General features: G+C 39.8%; 1 protein-coding gene across 5 annotated transcripts; it reads right to left on the reverse strand.

Moving 5' to 3' along the window:
- Nucleotides 1-259: 259 nt before the first annotated feature.
- On the reverse strand, nt 260-13,966 carry LOC107717208 (protein CASC3). Of its 5 annotated transcripts, XM_016523888.1 has the most exons (14): nt 13,759-13,966; nt 12,966-12,990; nt 12,547-12,602; nt 9,938-10,132; nt 9,547-9,728; nt 9,187-9,363; nt 6,936-7,774; nt 6,783-6,844; nt 5,814-5,922; nt 5,506-5,622; nt 4,730-4,935; nt 4,476-4,598; nt 647-733; nt 260-562 (listed from the first exon to the last, which is right to left on the reverse strand). In XM_016523888.1, exons 1-13 carry the CDS (start codon nt 13,942-13,944, stop codon nt 695-697), a joined length of 2,316 nt encoding a protein of 771 aa, XP_016379374.1. In that variant the 5' UTR covers nt 13,945-13,966; the 3' UTR covers nt 260-562; nt 647-694. The 5 variants fall into 5 exon arrangements, with proteins under 5 accessions (XP_016379374.1, XP_016379377.1, XP_016379376.1 ...); XM_016523891.1 differs by having other exon boundaries at nt 260-733; nt 6,936-7,771; nt 9,547-9,692; XM_016523890.1 differs by having other exon boundaries at nt 260-733; nt 9,547-9,692.
- Nucleotides 13,967-15,144: the final 1,178 nt, after the last annotated feature.

A 15,144-nucleotide genomic window follows, 5' to 3' on the forward strand; every position in this document is an offset into this window, starting at 1 on the left:
ACTAGCACCATCACGGCAGGTTAAGCAGTCAGAAAGGTACAGCGCTCTTAAATGGGGAAAAAAGCATGCAAAAAGGGCCTTAATATGACCCAAAAAGGTCTTCGATTTGTGCATTTGAAGGTGATTACCATGTATGACAGCCGTCTGCTGGCTTCATTGCTCCATTCTAAGCATCTAACCTTTGAAACAGGAGACCGTTAGTCCAGAATAAAAAAAATTAAAAAAAATGCAGGTCCATCTTTTCACATACTCAAGTTCGTCTTAGTGCTTTTCTCCTTTTCAATAAAAACATTTATTTGCCCAACAGAGTAAAAGGAGATTTAAAACAAACTCAATTCAAAAGTCCAGAAGCCTCAAACTATTTCAATTCTCGTCTGTTAGTAGAGACATCAGAGATACAGGAGCTGCTTAGTGAAAAATAAAAACATCTCGCTGTTTAAGACTGCACATTTAATTCCTAGCTGAACAGCAGATAATGGTAAAACACTTCGCTGGTTATGAATAAAAAAAAAAAACAGATAGGAACAACCTGCAAACAGAACCTTGCATGAAGACAGTGAACCTAAAAAAGGCATAACGAATACACAAACAGTATTAAAAGAAAACAAAAACTAAAGTTTAAACCTAAATGGTGAATTCAATTTACACAAAAGCGGTGCTGGTCCTGACACGCGGCCTCCTCGCCCTCTGTCAGCTAGGAGCGAATCTCCTCAGCGGGATTTCTGCTCTGGTCCTGACAGATGGGAAAAGGTCAAACCACAAATCAGCTGTTAATAATCTCTATAAACATCATGTATATTGCCAATCCTTTCTTTCATACTTTTAAAAAGGTAAAAACAAATGGATTAGTCCAGGGATCTCCTACCCTGCTTCTGGAGAGCTACTATCCTGCATACTTCAGTTCCAACACACCTGTCTGTAATTATCAAGTAGCCCTGATCACCTTGATTAGCTGGTTCAGGTGTTTAATTGGGGTTGGAGCTGAAATCTGCAGGACGGTTGCTCTTCCAGGAGATCCCTGGATTAGTAATTTCTTCTATATGGCTGCGTTTACACTGCAAGTCTTAATGGACTGATCCAATCTTTTGACCATATTCGATTTTTTGTCTTGTGTTTACATTCACTTTGGACATGACTGGTATGTGATATCGGTGTTTACATTAATTCCCACCCCAAATTACTGTCAGTGATCGCTTTACTATGCACATGGTAGATCCATGGTTTTTGAATGGCTGGGCTATTAAAATTATGTATATAATTCAAGTGGTTGAGTGACCATAATTATTTGCCAGCATGGACAACAGCTGTCATGGATGTTTTGCAGCACAAAATCTGACTGAACGGATAAAGACCAGAAAATAATAGTAATTTTCATTTGTTATTTTATCTACAGCTTGTTAGAGGTAGAATTCTGAAGTGAAATAAAGTAGCGCTGTAAGATTATATTTATTTATGAATTAATTAATGAGAGAGAGAGAATGCACGAGCCGGTAGCCTACTAGTGAAGCTTGTTGGTTTAATTACAAAAACAGCCAAGTTATCACCTCATTGCGGAGAAATATAATGTAGCTTTTAGTAGCGAAGCTGTTGTATTTATAAAATTCACGGGACAGGGGTTGAAAACCAGCTCCTGAATGTTGCGCAATTTCTTAACTATATATAAAGTTCCCACCTCAATAATAAGCGAGTGCATGAAAAACGCTATCTTTATGGGCAAATGTGTCGACCTCGCATTGTGGTGGCTTGGAGTACTGAGAGGAATCGGATGTGTGTTTAGATATAGGTTGAATGTCCAGCTATCAGATATGTATCTGATTCAAAACCACATTTGGAAGTGGCTCAGATCGGATGCGAAAAAAAAAAAAAAATGGATTCTGATTTGTGTCAGATGTGAGCAAAAAATTTTATTTTTTTCGTGCCAGTGTAAACACAGCCTATGTAACTGTCTGAGCATTTGGCCCTTGCTTTTCCTTTCTCCTATTAATGGTGCAATAGGTGATTGTCTTCAGAAACATTTTTTGTTATGCTGGTTGAAAGTCTCTTCACATCCCGATAGCAATCATTAAGTTAAGTGGTCTAAACGTATTTATCTGTATTTATATATGAAGAGTTTGGTTCCAAAACACGATAAAACCCATTTTAAAAAAAAAATTTGAGTTTCCGCCAAAATCAGTATTGTATCTGGTCGGTATTGAAAAGTCAATTTTTTATTTTAAAGTCCATTTTAGAGTTATTCTGTCATGTTTTCTCCCTTTCTTTCCAAACCGCAACAAACGCCAGTCTCCCTTCTCTGCAGAATGCGATATATCCGCTCAACCAATCACAGCGCACCATTCCACGCACTCTAGACAGTAATGGCGGCGCTTTGAATACACCCCGCATCCTAGTTTTCCTCATCTACTTGTACTCTGTGATCAATAAACAAACTTAGGGCTGCACGATAAATCGCATGTGATTGTCATGCGCATATCTCAGTAAAGCCGGTTCTGTGAATAGTAAATCTCCATCACGTGCTTTCAGATGGAGCGGCATTGGGCGGGATTATTCACATGTCGTTAGTTGCGCCGCCTATACTGCCGCGACTTCTGAAAAACTTTTTCATTCCGCGTCGTCCCGTCAAGCTCTCGCTGGATTCGCTCCTCTGCTATCAACGAGAGGAGCGTTTGTACTTCCTCAACAGACAACGAAACAGCCACTTTTTGGTTGTTAAAAAAAAGTGCGCTCGTTCGAAACAGTTGCGTTCGATCCTTCGCTGGCTGTGCTGATTTAAATCTAGCGGTTCTTTTAGACAGAGCGAGAATGGCAGACAAACATCAACAACCTGATCTTCCTTCCTGGTATTGTAGTACTTTTAAAGTTTTGTCACTGGTGAATGACACATGATGTAGCCCAGCGGTTCCCAATTCCAGTCCTCGCCCCCCAACCCCGCTCTGCATATTTTGCATGTTTCGCTTGGTTAACACACCCGATTCAGATAACTAGCTCGTTAGAAGTGAGTTACGTGCATGAACTGTGTTCCGATCGATATGATCCCTACACAGAGTTCATTGCTCCCTACTCCTTGAGCAGGGGAAATCCGTTGAAGTTTACTTCACTTCGAGCATTAACAAGATGACCCGTTGAATTCATTTTGGGAGCGATGACTGATTGAATGTATTTTTAGTCCAGTGCCTGTATATAAGATTAGTATTGACCAAGTTCAGAGGCTGTCATATGTGGATCAACTTACTATGTTGTGTATTTTCAACAGTTTCAATATGAAAAACAACTTTTATATTGATTCAATGGATTTATTGCATTTTGGGAAAACAAATTGTAACATTTTATTATAAATCTTTGAAAATCTAAATCTGGATTTGAATTTTTAATGTTAGTTCATTGCTCCCTACTCCTTGAGCAGGGGAAATCCGTTGAAGTTTACTTCACTTGGGAACATGGACTGGAATTGGGAACCGCTGATGTAGCATTTTCCAAGATCTCCTACTACACCTTTAAATGCCTGATCTCTTAACATGTGAATTGGTCATTTAAAAAATATATATATATTCTCTTGAAAAGCAATATATATGTAAACTGTATTTATTAAAATATTGGCTGATACAAAATGCTCTTAAGTATTTTGTTATGGTCGATAACTGATAAAATGGTCATTAATAAAATTCTGTACTATTTTGCCCAAAATATATATATTAATTTTTTAAGTGCAACAAGTGAATTTAGACATCACAACATTATAATGCACAGTATGAAAATAGATATTTATTTTGAGATTTGCTAAAGATTACTTTAACAGTGTTAAACTGTTAGTATTTAAAGGGATAGTTCACCCAAAAATGAAAATTTTGTTTATCTGCTTACCCCTAGGGCATCCAAGATGTAGGTGACTTTGTTTCTTCAGTAGAACACAAACAAAGATTTTTAACACAAACCGTTGCAGTCTGTCAGTCTTATAATGGAGGTGAATGGGAATCGGCTTTGAGAGTAAAAAAAAAAAAAACACAAACAAAACCAAATTAAACCCTGCGGCTCGTGACGATACATTGATGTGTAAAGACACAAAACGATCGGTCTGTGCAAGAAACTGAACAGTATTTATATCGTTTTTTACCTCTGATTCACGCAATGTTCGAACTGTTCGAACTATCCTGAGCGGCGGCGCCTCCTCCTGAGCGCGTTCTCAACAGCAGGCGCGTGAGGCCATGTATTGTCAATGTATTGTCACGAGCCGCAGGGTTTATTTTTGGGTGAACTATCCGTTTAAGATTAACTTAACTGTTTTTATGTTGAGATTTCCTTTGCAATCATCCAACAATCCCTTAAATGAACATGCATAATTAAATATCCAATATTAAACTCTAATATCAGCAGGTAACCAATATGGTACTGATATTCGGTGAATCCCCACTTTTCAAAAAACCTGACTGATCTCTACTGGCTGAATGTAATGAATGATGTAATGTTGAATGTGCTCTTACCTCAGGAGGGGGAGGTCTGACTGTAACGGGATGAGAGGAACGTCGGGGCGGGGAGCGTTTGGGCTGGGCTTGCTGCTGTACCGTGTCGTAGTACGTCACACCACCGTAGACCTGTGCCTGTGCCTGGAGAGAGAGATGCACAGAAGGAAGTCAAGCATGTACAGACGCTCAAAAACCCTGTGATACTCACTACTGTACTACTGAAGTGTGTCACAGGATACAGATAACACTTATTTAGAGTCAAAAGGGCTCACCTGGGGATTGGGGTACATTGGAGGTAGCGTAGCTCCGGCAGGGTACGGGTAGTTGGTGTTCCCAAAGGTCATGACACCTGGCGGGGGGTAGAAGGGTGGGGGTAGCAGCTGCTGTGGAGGCGGTTGCCCAGGTGACATAGAAACGGGTGGGGCGGCGTAAAGAGCCGGATTGGGCAAGGGCCCTCCTGACTGGTGCGGGTGTAAACCTGAAACAAAACGCAACAAAATATTTAACAGGTTAACCTCACACGCTTGAGGTATTCGGCCAATCACAACGCACTGGATAGCTGGCCAATCAGAGCACACCTCGCTTTTTCAGACCGATGAGCTTTGTAAAAATCGACATGTTTCAGAAAGGCGGGGCATAGAGGAGAAACAATAATGTACAGTATGTGGAAAATAATGTTTTTTTAACCTTAAACCGCATAAACACATTTCATTACACCAAATACACAAAATAATGTTTTTAGCAGCATCATATGACCCCTTTAAAGTGAGTTAACGTGAACCACATTCTGTTCGCCTTCACCTGTTAGCTTAGCTTCCCCCGCATCGCCATCCCTTTCAAGCGAAGAACTTGATTATACTTTGAGTCCCTTATGTTTGATTACTAAAAGTTTTCAGACTTTTCGTTTTTGCACCCCCATATCATTTTTAAACAGTTTATTATTTGAATTTTAGGGGGGGGAAATAACACAGACTATCGGGAGCTACGATTATGTGGCCATTAACTCCACCACTTCAACCAGAAGTCCGCAAACGTTCACAACTCTCACCTGGGTGTCCGGGATGGGTGGGGTGTGGCAGGTGCATCTCAGGCTGAACAAGCATGCCTTGAGGGGGCAGGGCCGCTGGACTGTCGCCGTGTGTGTAGATTGGTCCCTGGAAAGACACTGCATTTGGAAATGCAAGTTATTATCTTGGATGTTCGGCCACAAAAATAAAAATGACATTACCTAAATTAACAGCTCTTGAGTTTTCAAATGAAGGACTAACTAAAAGTTTAACTATTCAGTAGGTGATTTTAGGACAAATTGCCATGACCCATTTAACTTAAAAGAAGCAGAAGCAGTACTGCACTCACTGGGTTCATAAAAATGGCCCTCCATGACTCCTATGTGCATGGGTGCAGGCTCGGGAACTGGCCTCTGGCGCTGTGATGAATACCGCTTAGCCCGGCCACCACCAACACCCTGATAACAAAAAAATAACAGCTGAAACACAAGGTTGTAGCTTACAACTTTGGTCAGCAAATTCATACACATTTCCTAAACTGAAAATACTTTTAAGATTAGTGTTAAAGTCATGATGAAACTGTGGTAGCAACAGAACTTTTCATCCACATTGTGATGTACATCCAAGTTTAACGCATTTTCAAAAACGCAAAAAATTCAGGGCGGCGATGCTTCAGTTGTTTAGCTTTTGAGATGTGGGCACTGCACTCTAAATCAGAGGCACATGAATGTGAGCTTGCAGGGTCAGGTTTAAGCCAGTTAAATGATTAGGAGATCAATTTGTTGTTACATACTGTATTTCCGGAAAATAAGTTGCAAATAAATTGAGGGGGGAAAAAAAACGCAGTGTAAGTCACATTTTACTATATTCAGAAATAAATAACGTTTGTAAATAATTTACAAACATTATAAACACTACAAACATTCAATTTAGTTCCCCTCACTCCACAATTTAAATCCTTTAAATTAAACAGTATTTAGGGGGAAAAAAATTATAGTGGCCTTAATGAATTTAAGTGAAACTGAAACTACCTGCGTGTGGGAAATGTGCTATACAAATAAACTCACAACTCATCTCTGTAAAAAAAAGCACATTATTTAACGTTAATTGTATTATATAAGTCGCTTTGGAATATAAAATCACAGCACATTTCAGATGATAAAAAAATTTCAGAAAATACAGTACATGAATAAATCATTCACAATAAGATCTAAACTTGCATTTGGAAAATAGTTAGGGTGACTTTTCACTTTTATCATTCAGTCTTTGGGATTTTTCTAATCTATACAAGCAATTAATGATTGCCTGGTTGACTCACAATATCCTCCATGTTTCCATACTGTGGAGGCCCTCCTGCCATGTGCATCGAGTTACGGATGCCTGTTGGGGACAAAAATGCAGGAAATATAAACCAACCTTTCAAAAAAAAAAAAAAGTTTGTAAAACAAATTACACAAAGATTACGCATTACCTCTCATCTCAGCCTGCAAGTAGGAGGGAGGGCTTTGGGCCCAGTTCTGTCCAGCCAGACTGAGTCGGGCCAGGTCCTGGTCGAGCCCTGTCAGTCCACCTTGCATTCCAGCATCACTCTGCTCTTGCCACGACTCACTCTTTGCTGCCGCCGGGGTTTGCTGGACCGTGGGTGAAGAGTCATCTAACGACGCTTGCTTAGCGAGATCAGACGGTCGCGTTCGCGTAGCCCTCCGTGCAAGAGAGTATGATTTCTTTTCCACCGGCCTTTCTTGAGGAGGAGACGATTCTCGTACCTGACTGGCTGCACTGCCCCCTTTCATCGCTGGGCCAGACTCTTGTTTGCGTGGTGACGGAATCCTCTCTCTGTCTGTCCTGTAGTGGTGAGCGGTATATGTAGTTGTCGCTGTTGGAATCTCACCCTCCTCCTCTTCTTCCTCACTGCGGATGTCCTCCACCACCGTGGCTGGGCTACGGTCAGCGTGAACAGCATGTGAACCACGGCCCCTGAGCCGCAAGCCCCTCTCACCCTCTACAGGATGTGGCCGCACTCCTCGAGGTGGTGGGCCATCTAGACTGGGCTTCGAGTGTCTCTGCCCTTCTGTCCTGTGGGGGGCCGACAGGGCTCGACTACTTTGGAAGCTGCGATGTGGGGGCTGGGTCGAGGGTCGGCTGGAGGGTTTGGGTGCTGCAGGGGGACCAGGAGGTGGGCCTGACTGCAGGGTAACAGACTGAGAGGTGTTGCGATGGCCAGGTGGAGGCGCCTGCCATGTTGTACGCACTGACTTTTCACCTTCACGATGGCGCCTAGGCTCCCGACTGGGTGAACCAGCATGTCTGCAAAGAAACGGCGATATTAGTGGGCAACCCATCATGCATTTGGCCAATAAAAACTACCTAGAAAGACGTATGATCAATAAAAATTTAGATACATTGCTGGTCAAACATTTGGGGTCAGTAAATGGTTTTTTATTGTTTATAAAGTCTTTTATCCTCACTAATATGCTTGATTTGATCAAAAACAAAATCAGTAGAAAGCATAACATTGTGAAAATAGTACAATGTAATTTAATACTGTCATTACACGAGTCTTCAGTGTCACATGATCCTTCAGAAATAATTTGTATATGCTTACTCAATTTGTACTTAAACATTTCTTATTATCAGTGTTGAAAACAGCTGTGCTGCCTAATTTTGTGGAAACCATTACAGATTAAATGAGTTCACAAGAATAGTATTCATTTGAAATAGAACTCTTTAAATGTATAAATGTCTTTACCGTTACATCAGTTTAATGCATATTAAATGAAAATAAATGCTTATTGAATAATTAAATCTTTAAGAATATTTCTTACTGACCCCAAACTTTGGAATAGTAGGGTGTATACAAATTATGCATATAAAATATAATAATAATAATAATAATAATAAACATCTACAATTTAGGTTACATAATACACTTTGTATATACTTTATATATTGTTTTCTGTTTAATCAAATTTAACAGACTACAGAAACTGAAATGGTTTATTATTTATTGAAAAGCAAGAAAGAGGAAACAGTTCAAAACACTTTTAAAATGGCTTAATATAGCTGATTATCAACCTAGATAATTTGTCAATCCATCACTAGTACTAGGGCTGAACGATTAATTGCATTTGCGATAATATCGCGATATGAAAAAACACGATTTTTCAATCGCAGAGACTGCGATTACACTCGGTCACGTGACACGCCAGAGTAAAGAGGTGTGTTCCACTTGAAGATCGATCGGTGTAGCCTTTGACATCAAAGTACAGCGAGAGAAAGCATATGGAGACGTCCGCGCCCATCGGTGACAGAATGGAGAAAAAACCTTGGGAGTTGGAAGTTCAACAAATCAGTCAATGTACTGTGATTGTAGTTGTTAAATAAAAATGTCATTCATATCAATTCATGCATCAACTAATTTCATCGTAACATATAGGCCTGGCCTACAGAAAAAACATTTATGTTTAATTTATCTAATAGTGTGTTGGTCATACTATACAATGATTTATAGCTTATAAAGAGCTTTAAAAAATAATTGCATATTAAATCCCAATCGCAATATTGGTAAAAAAAACAAAAAACATCGCAATTAGATTTTCCAAAATCGTTCAGCCCTAACTAGTACATAGTTTTGTGTATGCATTTAAGTACAACAACTAAACAGTTATATTTTACCAACTGCACTCGATACCAGACTGCAAAGAAACAAACATGGGCCTCACCTGGGTTTTCGGGAGCGGTACGATCGTCCATCACTCGACCCAGTGCCGTTGCGGATGTCATAACCATAAAAAGCAATTAGCTCTTCGCGTGATTTTGGCGCCTGCTCCTCTTCACGGAACTTGTCGTGATTCCAACGGCCCTCGTCCTTCCACAACTTCCTGTGCCTGCCTTTAGGCCTGATGACAGATGGACAAATAGAAAAAGGGGGAGGAAGAGAGACAGCAAAATGAAACGATGAACCACATGGTTTTGTGTCAGATTCAACACCTGAAACTTATCTTCAACTACTTAAAATTAAAATATGATTTTATAGTTGGAATGGGAGTTTTCCCTGAATGAAAAACCCTCATGTCTCTTACCTCTCCTCCTCTGTAGCCTGGCCTCTCACGTCGTGCTCAAAGAAAAGGCCTTTTCGGGGGATGTAGGCTGGATTCTTCCTGTCCTCATCATCGTCCAGCTTCTGGCCTTTGCTGCCCGATTTATTCTCAGGGTCCTCGGTGCTTTCCTGTAAACATGTAGAGGTCTCAACTTCAGTTTTGGCCTAAAAAAAGATTTACAATTAAAACACAACTGGCAGTGTGATTTAGCATTGTCTTAGTCCAGAAAGCATTGTGGCCAATTGCTTTAAATCCGTCAAAGGATTATTTTAATGTTAATTATGTTTAAATATCATTCCCGCCACACAAGCTGAACCTGGGCCCTGCCAGAAATTTAGAGTAGGAAAAAATGCCATGTTCTGTTCTTCCATACCTGTCCGTCCCCACTCTGGCGCTCCCCAGCTAGATTCCCCTTCTCATCATCTTTAACTTCCTTGTCCCCTCCATCTCTCTCCTCCTCTTCACCAAGCTCTTCTGTCGGGGCATCTGCAGCGGGCTTCGGTTCTGCGGCAGGACGTGAGGCCTCTTCATCACTGAAATGCTCTGCCTCCTCCTCTTCCTCTCCTCCCTGAAACAAGAAGCATCAAACAACAACAAATTCTCAGGTCAGAAAACACACAAACTATAACTGATCACATCAAACGTCATTCCGATAAAGCACATGACACAAATTTTAGAAACACAAAGGAACGCAGCTTGGCTGAAGCTCTAAAATTGTAGCACTATTTTACAGTGTCTTTGTTACATGTTACATGTACTTACTATAGCAACAACAGTAAATTACGCATAACTACAATCAACTAACACTAAACAGACATGGTAATTAATATTACTCAGTACTTATTTGTATAATTGCACTAACAAACACACCAAAAAATAACCAAATATCATCACATTCGATAATAAAATAAACAAAAGCAAGCTTTTTCCTGTCATCATAGAAAAATTTAAACGTAAGTGACAAAAAGCACAAACTACTAAAACAAAATTGAAAATAAAAACTGAAAGCCAATTCAAAACATTAATAAATGATAGTATATAAAAGTAAAATGGCAATATGAGAAAGACGGGTGTCAACTGATTTCAGTACATTAAGAATAGTGGTGGACAGTATATATTATATTTTTTTTCAAGAATTTAAATCAATTTAGCAAATCAAATCTTTTACAACTAGGCATGGGCCGATTACCGGTTTCAAGGTATACCGCGATTTTAAAATTTCACGGTTTAAAAACCGCTAATATTTTCCGTTATACCGTTCCTGCGGTATGCGCTGTTTTTCATGTCTCCTCAAAGACTGAAAGTGTAGGAATCCCTCAGGTAATACGACCCTCCTCCTCCTGTTAGTGCAAGCGAGCGGTCAGTCATGTGTGTGTAGGACGGCCAAAATTAAGGAGCTGCCCCTGGAACTTACGCAATCGCCAACCGGCCGTTTTTGGTCTTATTGCAGCTCGTCTCTGTTCTGGACTTGCACAAACTGCAATGCAATCATTTTCCAAAATGTCATTTATGTGAAAATATGAAGTCTGTAAACGCCCGTTAACACAGGCCAGAGACGCTGAAGACGGACGCACAGAGAAAAATACTGCAGCAGGCAGATCACTCACTGTTCATGATGCACGAACTATTGGAAGAAAATCCTAAATATTGATTTGGAGGTTTATATGAATGTGTTTCTGAGGGGAACTGACTGTCTACAGAAAAGTTTACGTGTTTTTTCTTTTAATCTCGTCTCTAGTTCATATTAAAGCAGTGTTTCAGCGCAGTAAATCAAATTATATGAAATTATATAACTAAATTATATGAAATGATATAAATGATATGTATATGAATTTAACTAAAATTAAATAACTGTAATTACAGATTTAGGTTAAATAAAGATGTCAGTCTTTATTTTTCTTCTTTTTAGGAAACAAATCAAAGAAAAAATAAACAAATTCTACTCTTCCTAATATTCTGTATGTTGCTCAAAAACAAAACATATTGTGTTCAGCGGAAAAAAAATTTTTTTTTTACCCAGTCATTTAAAAGAGTCACATTTTAGAGCTGTAACGACAATACTGTGATACCGTGAAATTTTTGCTTAAGGTTATCATACCGTCAAAATCTCATACCGGCCCATGCCTAAGAGCTGTAACGACAATACTGTGATACCGTGAAATTTTTGCTTAAGGTTATCATACCGTCAAAACCTCATACCGGCCCATGCCTATTACAAACAAAACATTCTTGGTCTCATTTGGTTATTTTCACTATTTACATATCGGCACAACAAGACAAAATATACATGGCATTACAAAACAAAAACATGTCCAACTTAAAATGTTAGGAAGCATTCCCGTTAGGAAATTTCCTTTAGTGGAACATCAACAGCCAAGACAAGCCAGACTGAACCTGATGAGCTGAGAACTACAACAACCCCGTTCAATTCCACCCCGCAGGTGCCACGACCTCACAAGCAATACACCCCAGCAATGCCTGAATTACCCGATCATCCTGCAATCGTCAAAAGGCTACTTGCATAAGGAAGAAGAGCAGCAAAAATTGTGGACGGTGCGAAATGTCTACTAAAATTAGATGAGGACTACAGATGCACTAACAGCATGGGGCTCGGCATTGGCAGTACTCATAATGCCACGAGAGAGGAGCAAAAATATTCTTGACACAATTTCAGCAAAAACCTTCATACAGAAATCTCCCCAGCTGAGTCTCATCTAATTCAGTTCTAAATCATTCCTTAGGCAGGTCCAGATCGAATGTATCTCTTAAATCTACATTCTCCATTAAGAAAAGGTAGCACTCTCACAATGACTGAGCAAAACACAGATCAGCTGCAGTGGAGACATTTTGTCCCCTCTACACAGCAGCAAGGCAGTCTGACAGCCCAGTCTGGATCTGTACGGATTCATCACAGCATTGTCTTTTACAAAACTGATTGATTTCCCAACAAGCCCCATAAACGGCATTGCCATAGAGACTCACCTCCGTGTGCGATCCATTCTCCTCCAGATCAGCACTGTCATAGTCTGATAAGACTGCTGTAGAAAAGAAATCAGCCATTTTAGCAAGTCTGTTCCCATTTCTGAGAGCAAATAACATACGACTATAGAACTGCTCATCAAGAGTGACAAACCTTCAGGTTTGGCTTTCTCAAGCCAACTTCAAAGTTTGTCTTGACTAACTTTTTTTTTTTTTTTTTCATCAAAAGTGGCAGTTCATAACTATTTAACCGGTTAACAATCGAACACATTAAAATCACATATCTGCACTAAAATAGTTGTTCTTGAAACCTGATGGACGACAGGCATAATTTGGGTCTCTTTTGAAAGTAGATACTAGTGAGCTTGATGTCAAAACTGAAGTCACAAAGAAAGACAAAAGCGATAAAAATATACGCTCACCTTCACCAACGCCATCTTCACTTTCCTAAATAGAAAGAGATCAGAATCGAATATCCAGCCAAACAAGCACACTTAATAAACAAAAAGCCTTGTTTAAGAATTAATGATCAGAAACAACAAATCAAGAAAAGCAAACTTGTGAATGCATAACTATGGCGCATCCAGATTAAAACACTGAACTTCCTCTTCACGGTCAGCAGATCTTTCTCTTTCAATGCAGAACAGCATTGTCAGTATGACAGATCAGATATCAAACACTTAGGAACCTCAAATGTCATCTGGTTTGCTTATCAAATGCAGACTCATCATTACACTCAAGAACTAATAACAATAAAGCATCAGTGTTTCTCAGCCCGGTTTCTGGAGGTCCACCATTGATCCAGACATCTCGGGGGTCTCATTAATCTGACACACCCAATTCAGTTTAGACTGGCTCTTTAGGAAGCCTAACGTTACTGAGCTGATGAGTTAGGTGTAAAACAGAGGAGAAAATCCAAATGTGCAGGACAGGGGAACCTCCAGGACCCTGATGGAGAGCCGCTGGGTTAGATGATGAAAGGCAAGACATTTCAAATCCCTGTAAAATAATTAGGCGCCTGTTCCAACATTTATCTCAAGGGCTAACGTTAGAGACAAAAAACGCACCTCACATGAAACGTCTAACCGTATATCACATCTTAACCCGTATTTAAGTGACACCAAATCGGTGTTTAGCCTGTGTGAAACACTACCAAGCGCACACACACTCAGATCGGCCCCGGTAATAAAAGCAGATTTATAGCCACACACTCACACACTCCGACTCATCGCCGATTTTGGCGCCGACGCGCTCCGCTGGCGATTCAACCGGCTCGGGATCTCTTCCGCGAGGCTTCCGGCCGGCCGAGAGGGATCTCCCGCTCTCGGAGCCCGAGGCGGACTCGTCCTCCTCCTCACTATCCTGAGAGGCGCGCCGTCTCCGTCGCCGCCGGTCCGCCATCTTAACTCTCAAGGAAGGGAGAGCGGATCTGCGCGGGGAATTATGGGGGCTGGTGCGTTCGTCATATCCTCTTGTTCTCCGCTGCGTCAAAGGTGGCGCGCGCGAGTGTGCAGCAGCTCAGTGACGTATTAGCAACCTGCGCCAGTATTGTCAATTTAGCAATTTTGTTGCCAAATTTAGCAACTTCTCAGACTACCTTGGCTACTTTTTCTTCCAAAAGCACCTAGCAACAAATTTTGCTATTTTTAAAATTTATTTGGCAACATTTAGCAAATTTTGATAAGTGACTCATACGATAAAAGGCACACATTTCCCATCCAAATTACACAAGAGGAAACCAAAGATGCCTAGCAGTAAACACATCACGCGAATTAAGTTAGCTGTTATTCGCAATTTTTATAAATGTAATAATTTAATAACTGAATAATTGTTCATTTATGAAACACCTTGTGAGTAGCTTGTACCTGCAATTGTTGATCAGTTAATCAGTATACTGTAAGAAAAATATCTAGAAAAATGGAAAAGGTTCTAGTAATTCAATTCAAGTTTATTTGTATAGCACTTTTCACGATACAAATCGTTGCAAAGCAGATTTTAGTTTTCCAAGACATTATTTGTTATCCATTTTCCATTATCTGTTGTAACCCTGTATCCCCAAAACACAAAATACAATGTGTAATTTAAAATGCAGGTTTAAAAAAACCTGTGAAAAATAATTACGGACAATTCATTCATATTAACATAGTAGATTGTGCCCTACTTTTACAGACTTTTATTAGAGTGTAACTTACTAACTAACTACTAATAGGCTACACAGCTTAAAACTACAATTGTTCAGAATGTGCAGTTTTACTAGTTTACTTGCTAATAAAAAAAAAATTGTAATCGTTCAAAAATGTGTAAGTTTTCAATAATTCAATGTTGTGTTTAAAATAAGTTGTTTATATTTTAATATGGCATTATACATTTATAGTATTTTACAAACAAATCTAAATTAACATATATATTTTTTTTTTTTTACTGAGATTTGATGCAGTGAAACAATTTTGCTGGATTCCAAATCTTCAATACTTATCTTGCTGGATCTGTCCGCTGCTTTTGACACGGTTAACCACCAGATCCTCCTGTCAACCCTATTGGCAAAGGGCATCTCAGGAACCGCACTCCAGTGGTTTAAGTCTTACCTCTCAGTTAGGTCAT

The sequence above is a fragment of the Sinocyclocheilus rhinocerous genome, unplaced genomic scaffold, assembly GCF_001515625.1.
Source record: "Sinocyclocheilus rhinocerous isolate Xijiao unplaced genomic scaffold, SAMN03320098_v1.1 scaffold3377, whole genome shotgun sequence".
NCBI lineage: Eukaryota > Metazoa > Chordata > Actinopteri > Cypriniformes > Cyprinidae > Sinocyclocheilus > Sinocyclocheilus rhinocerous.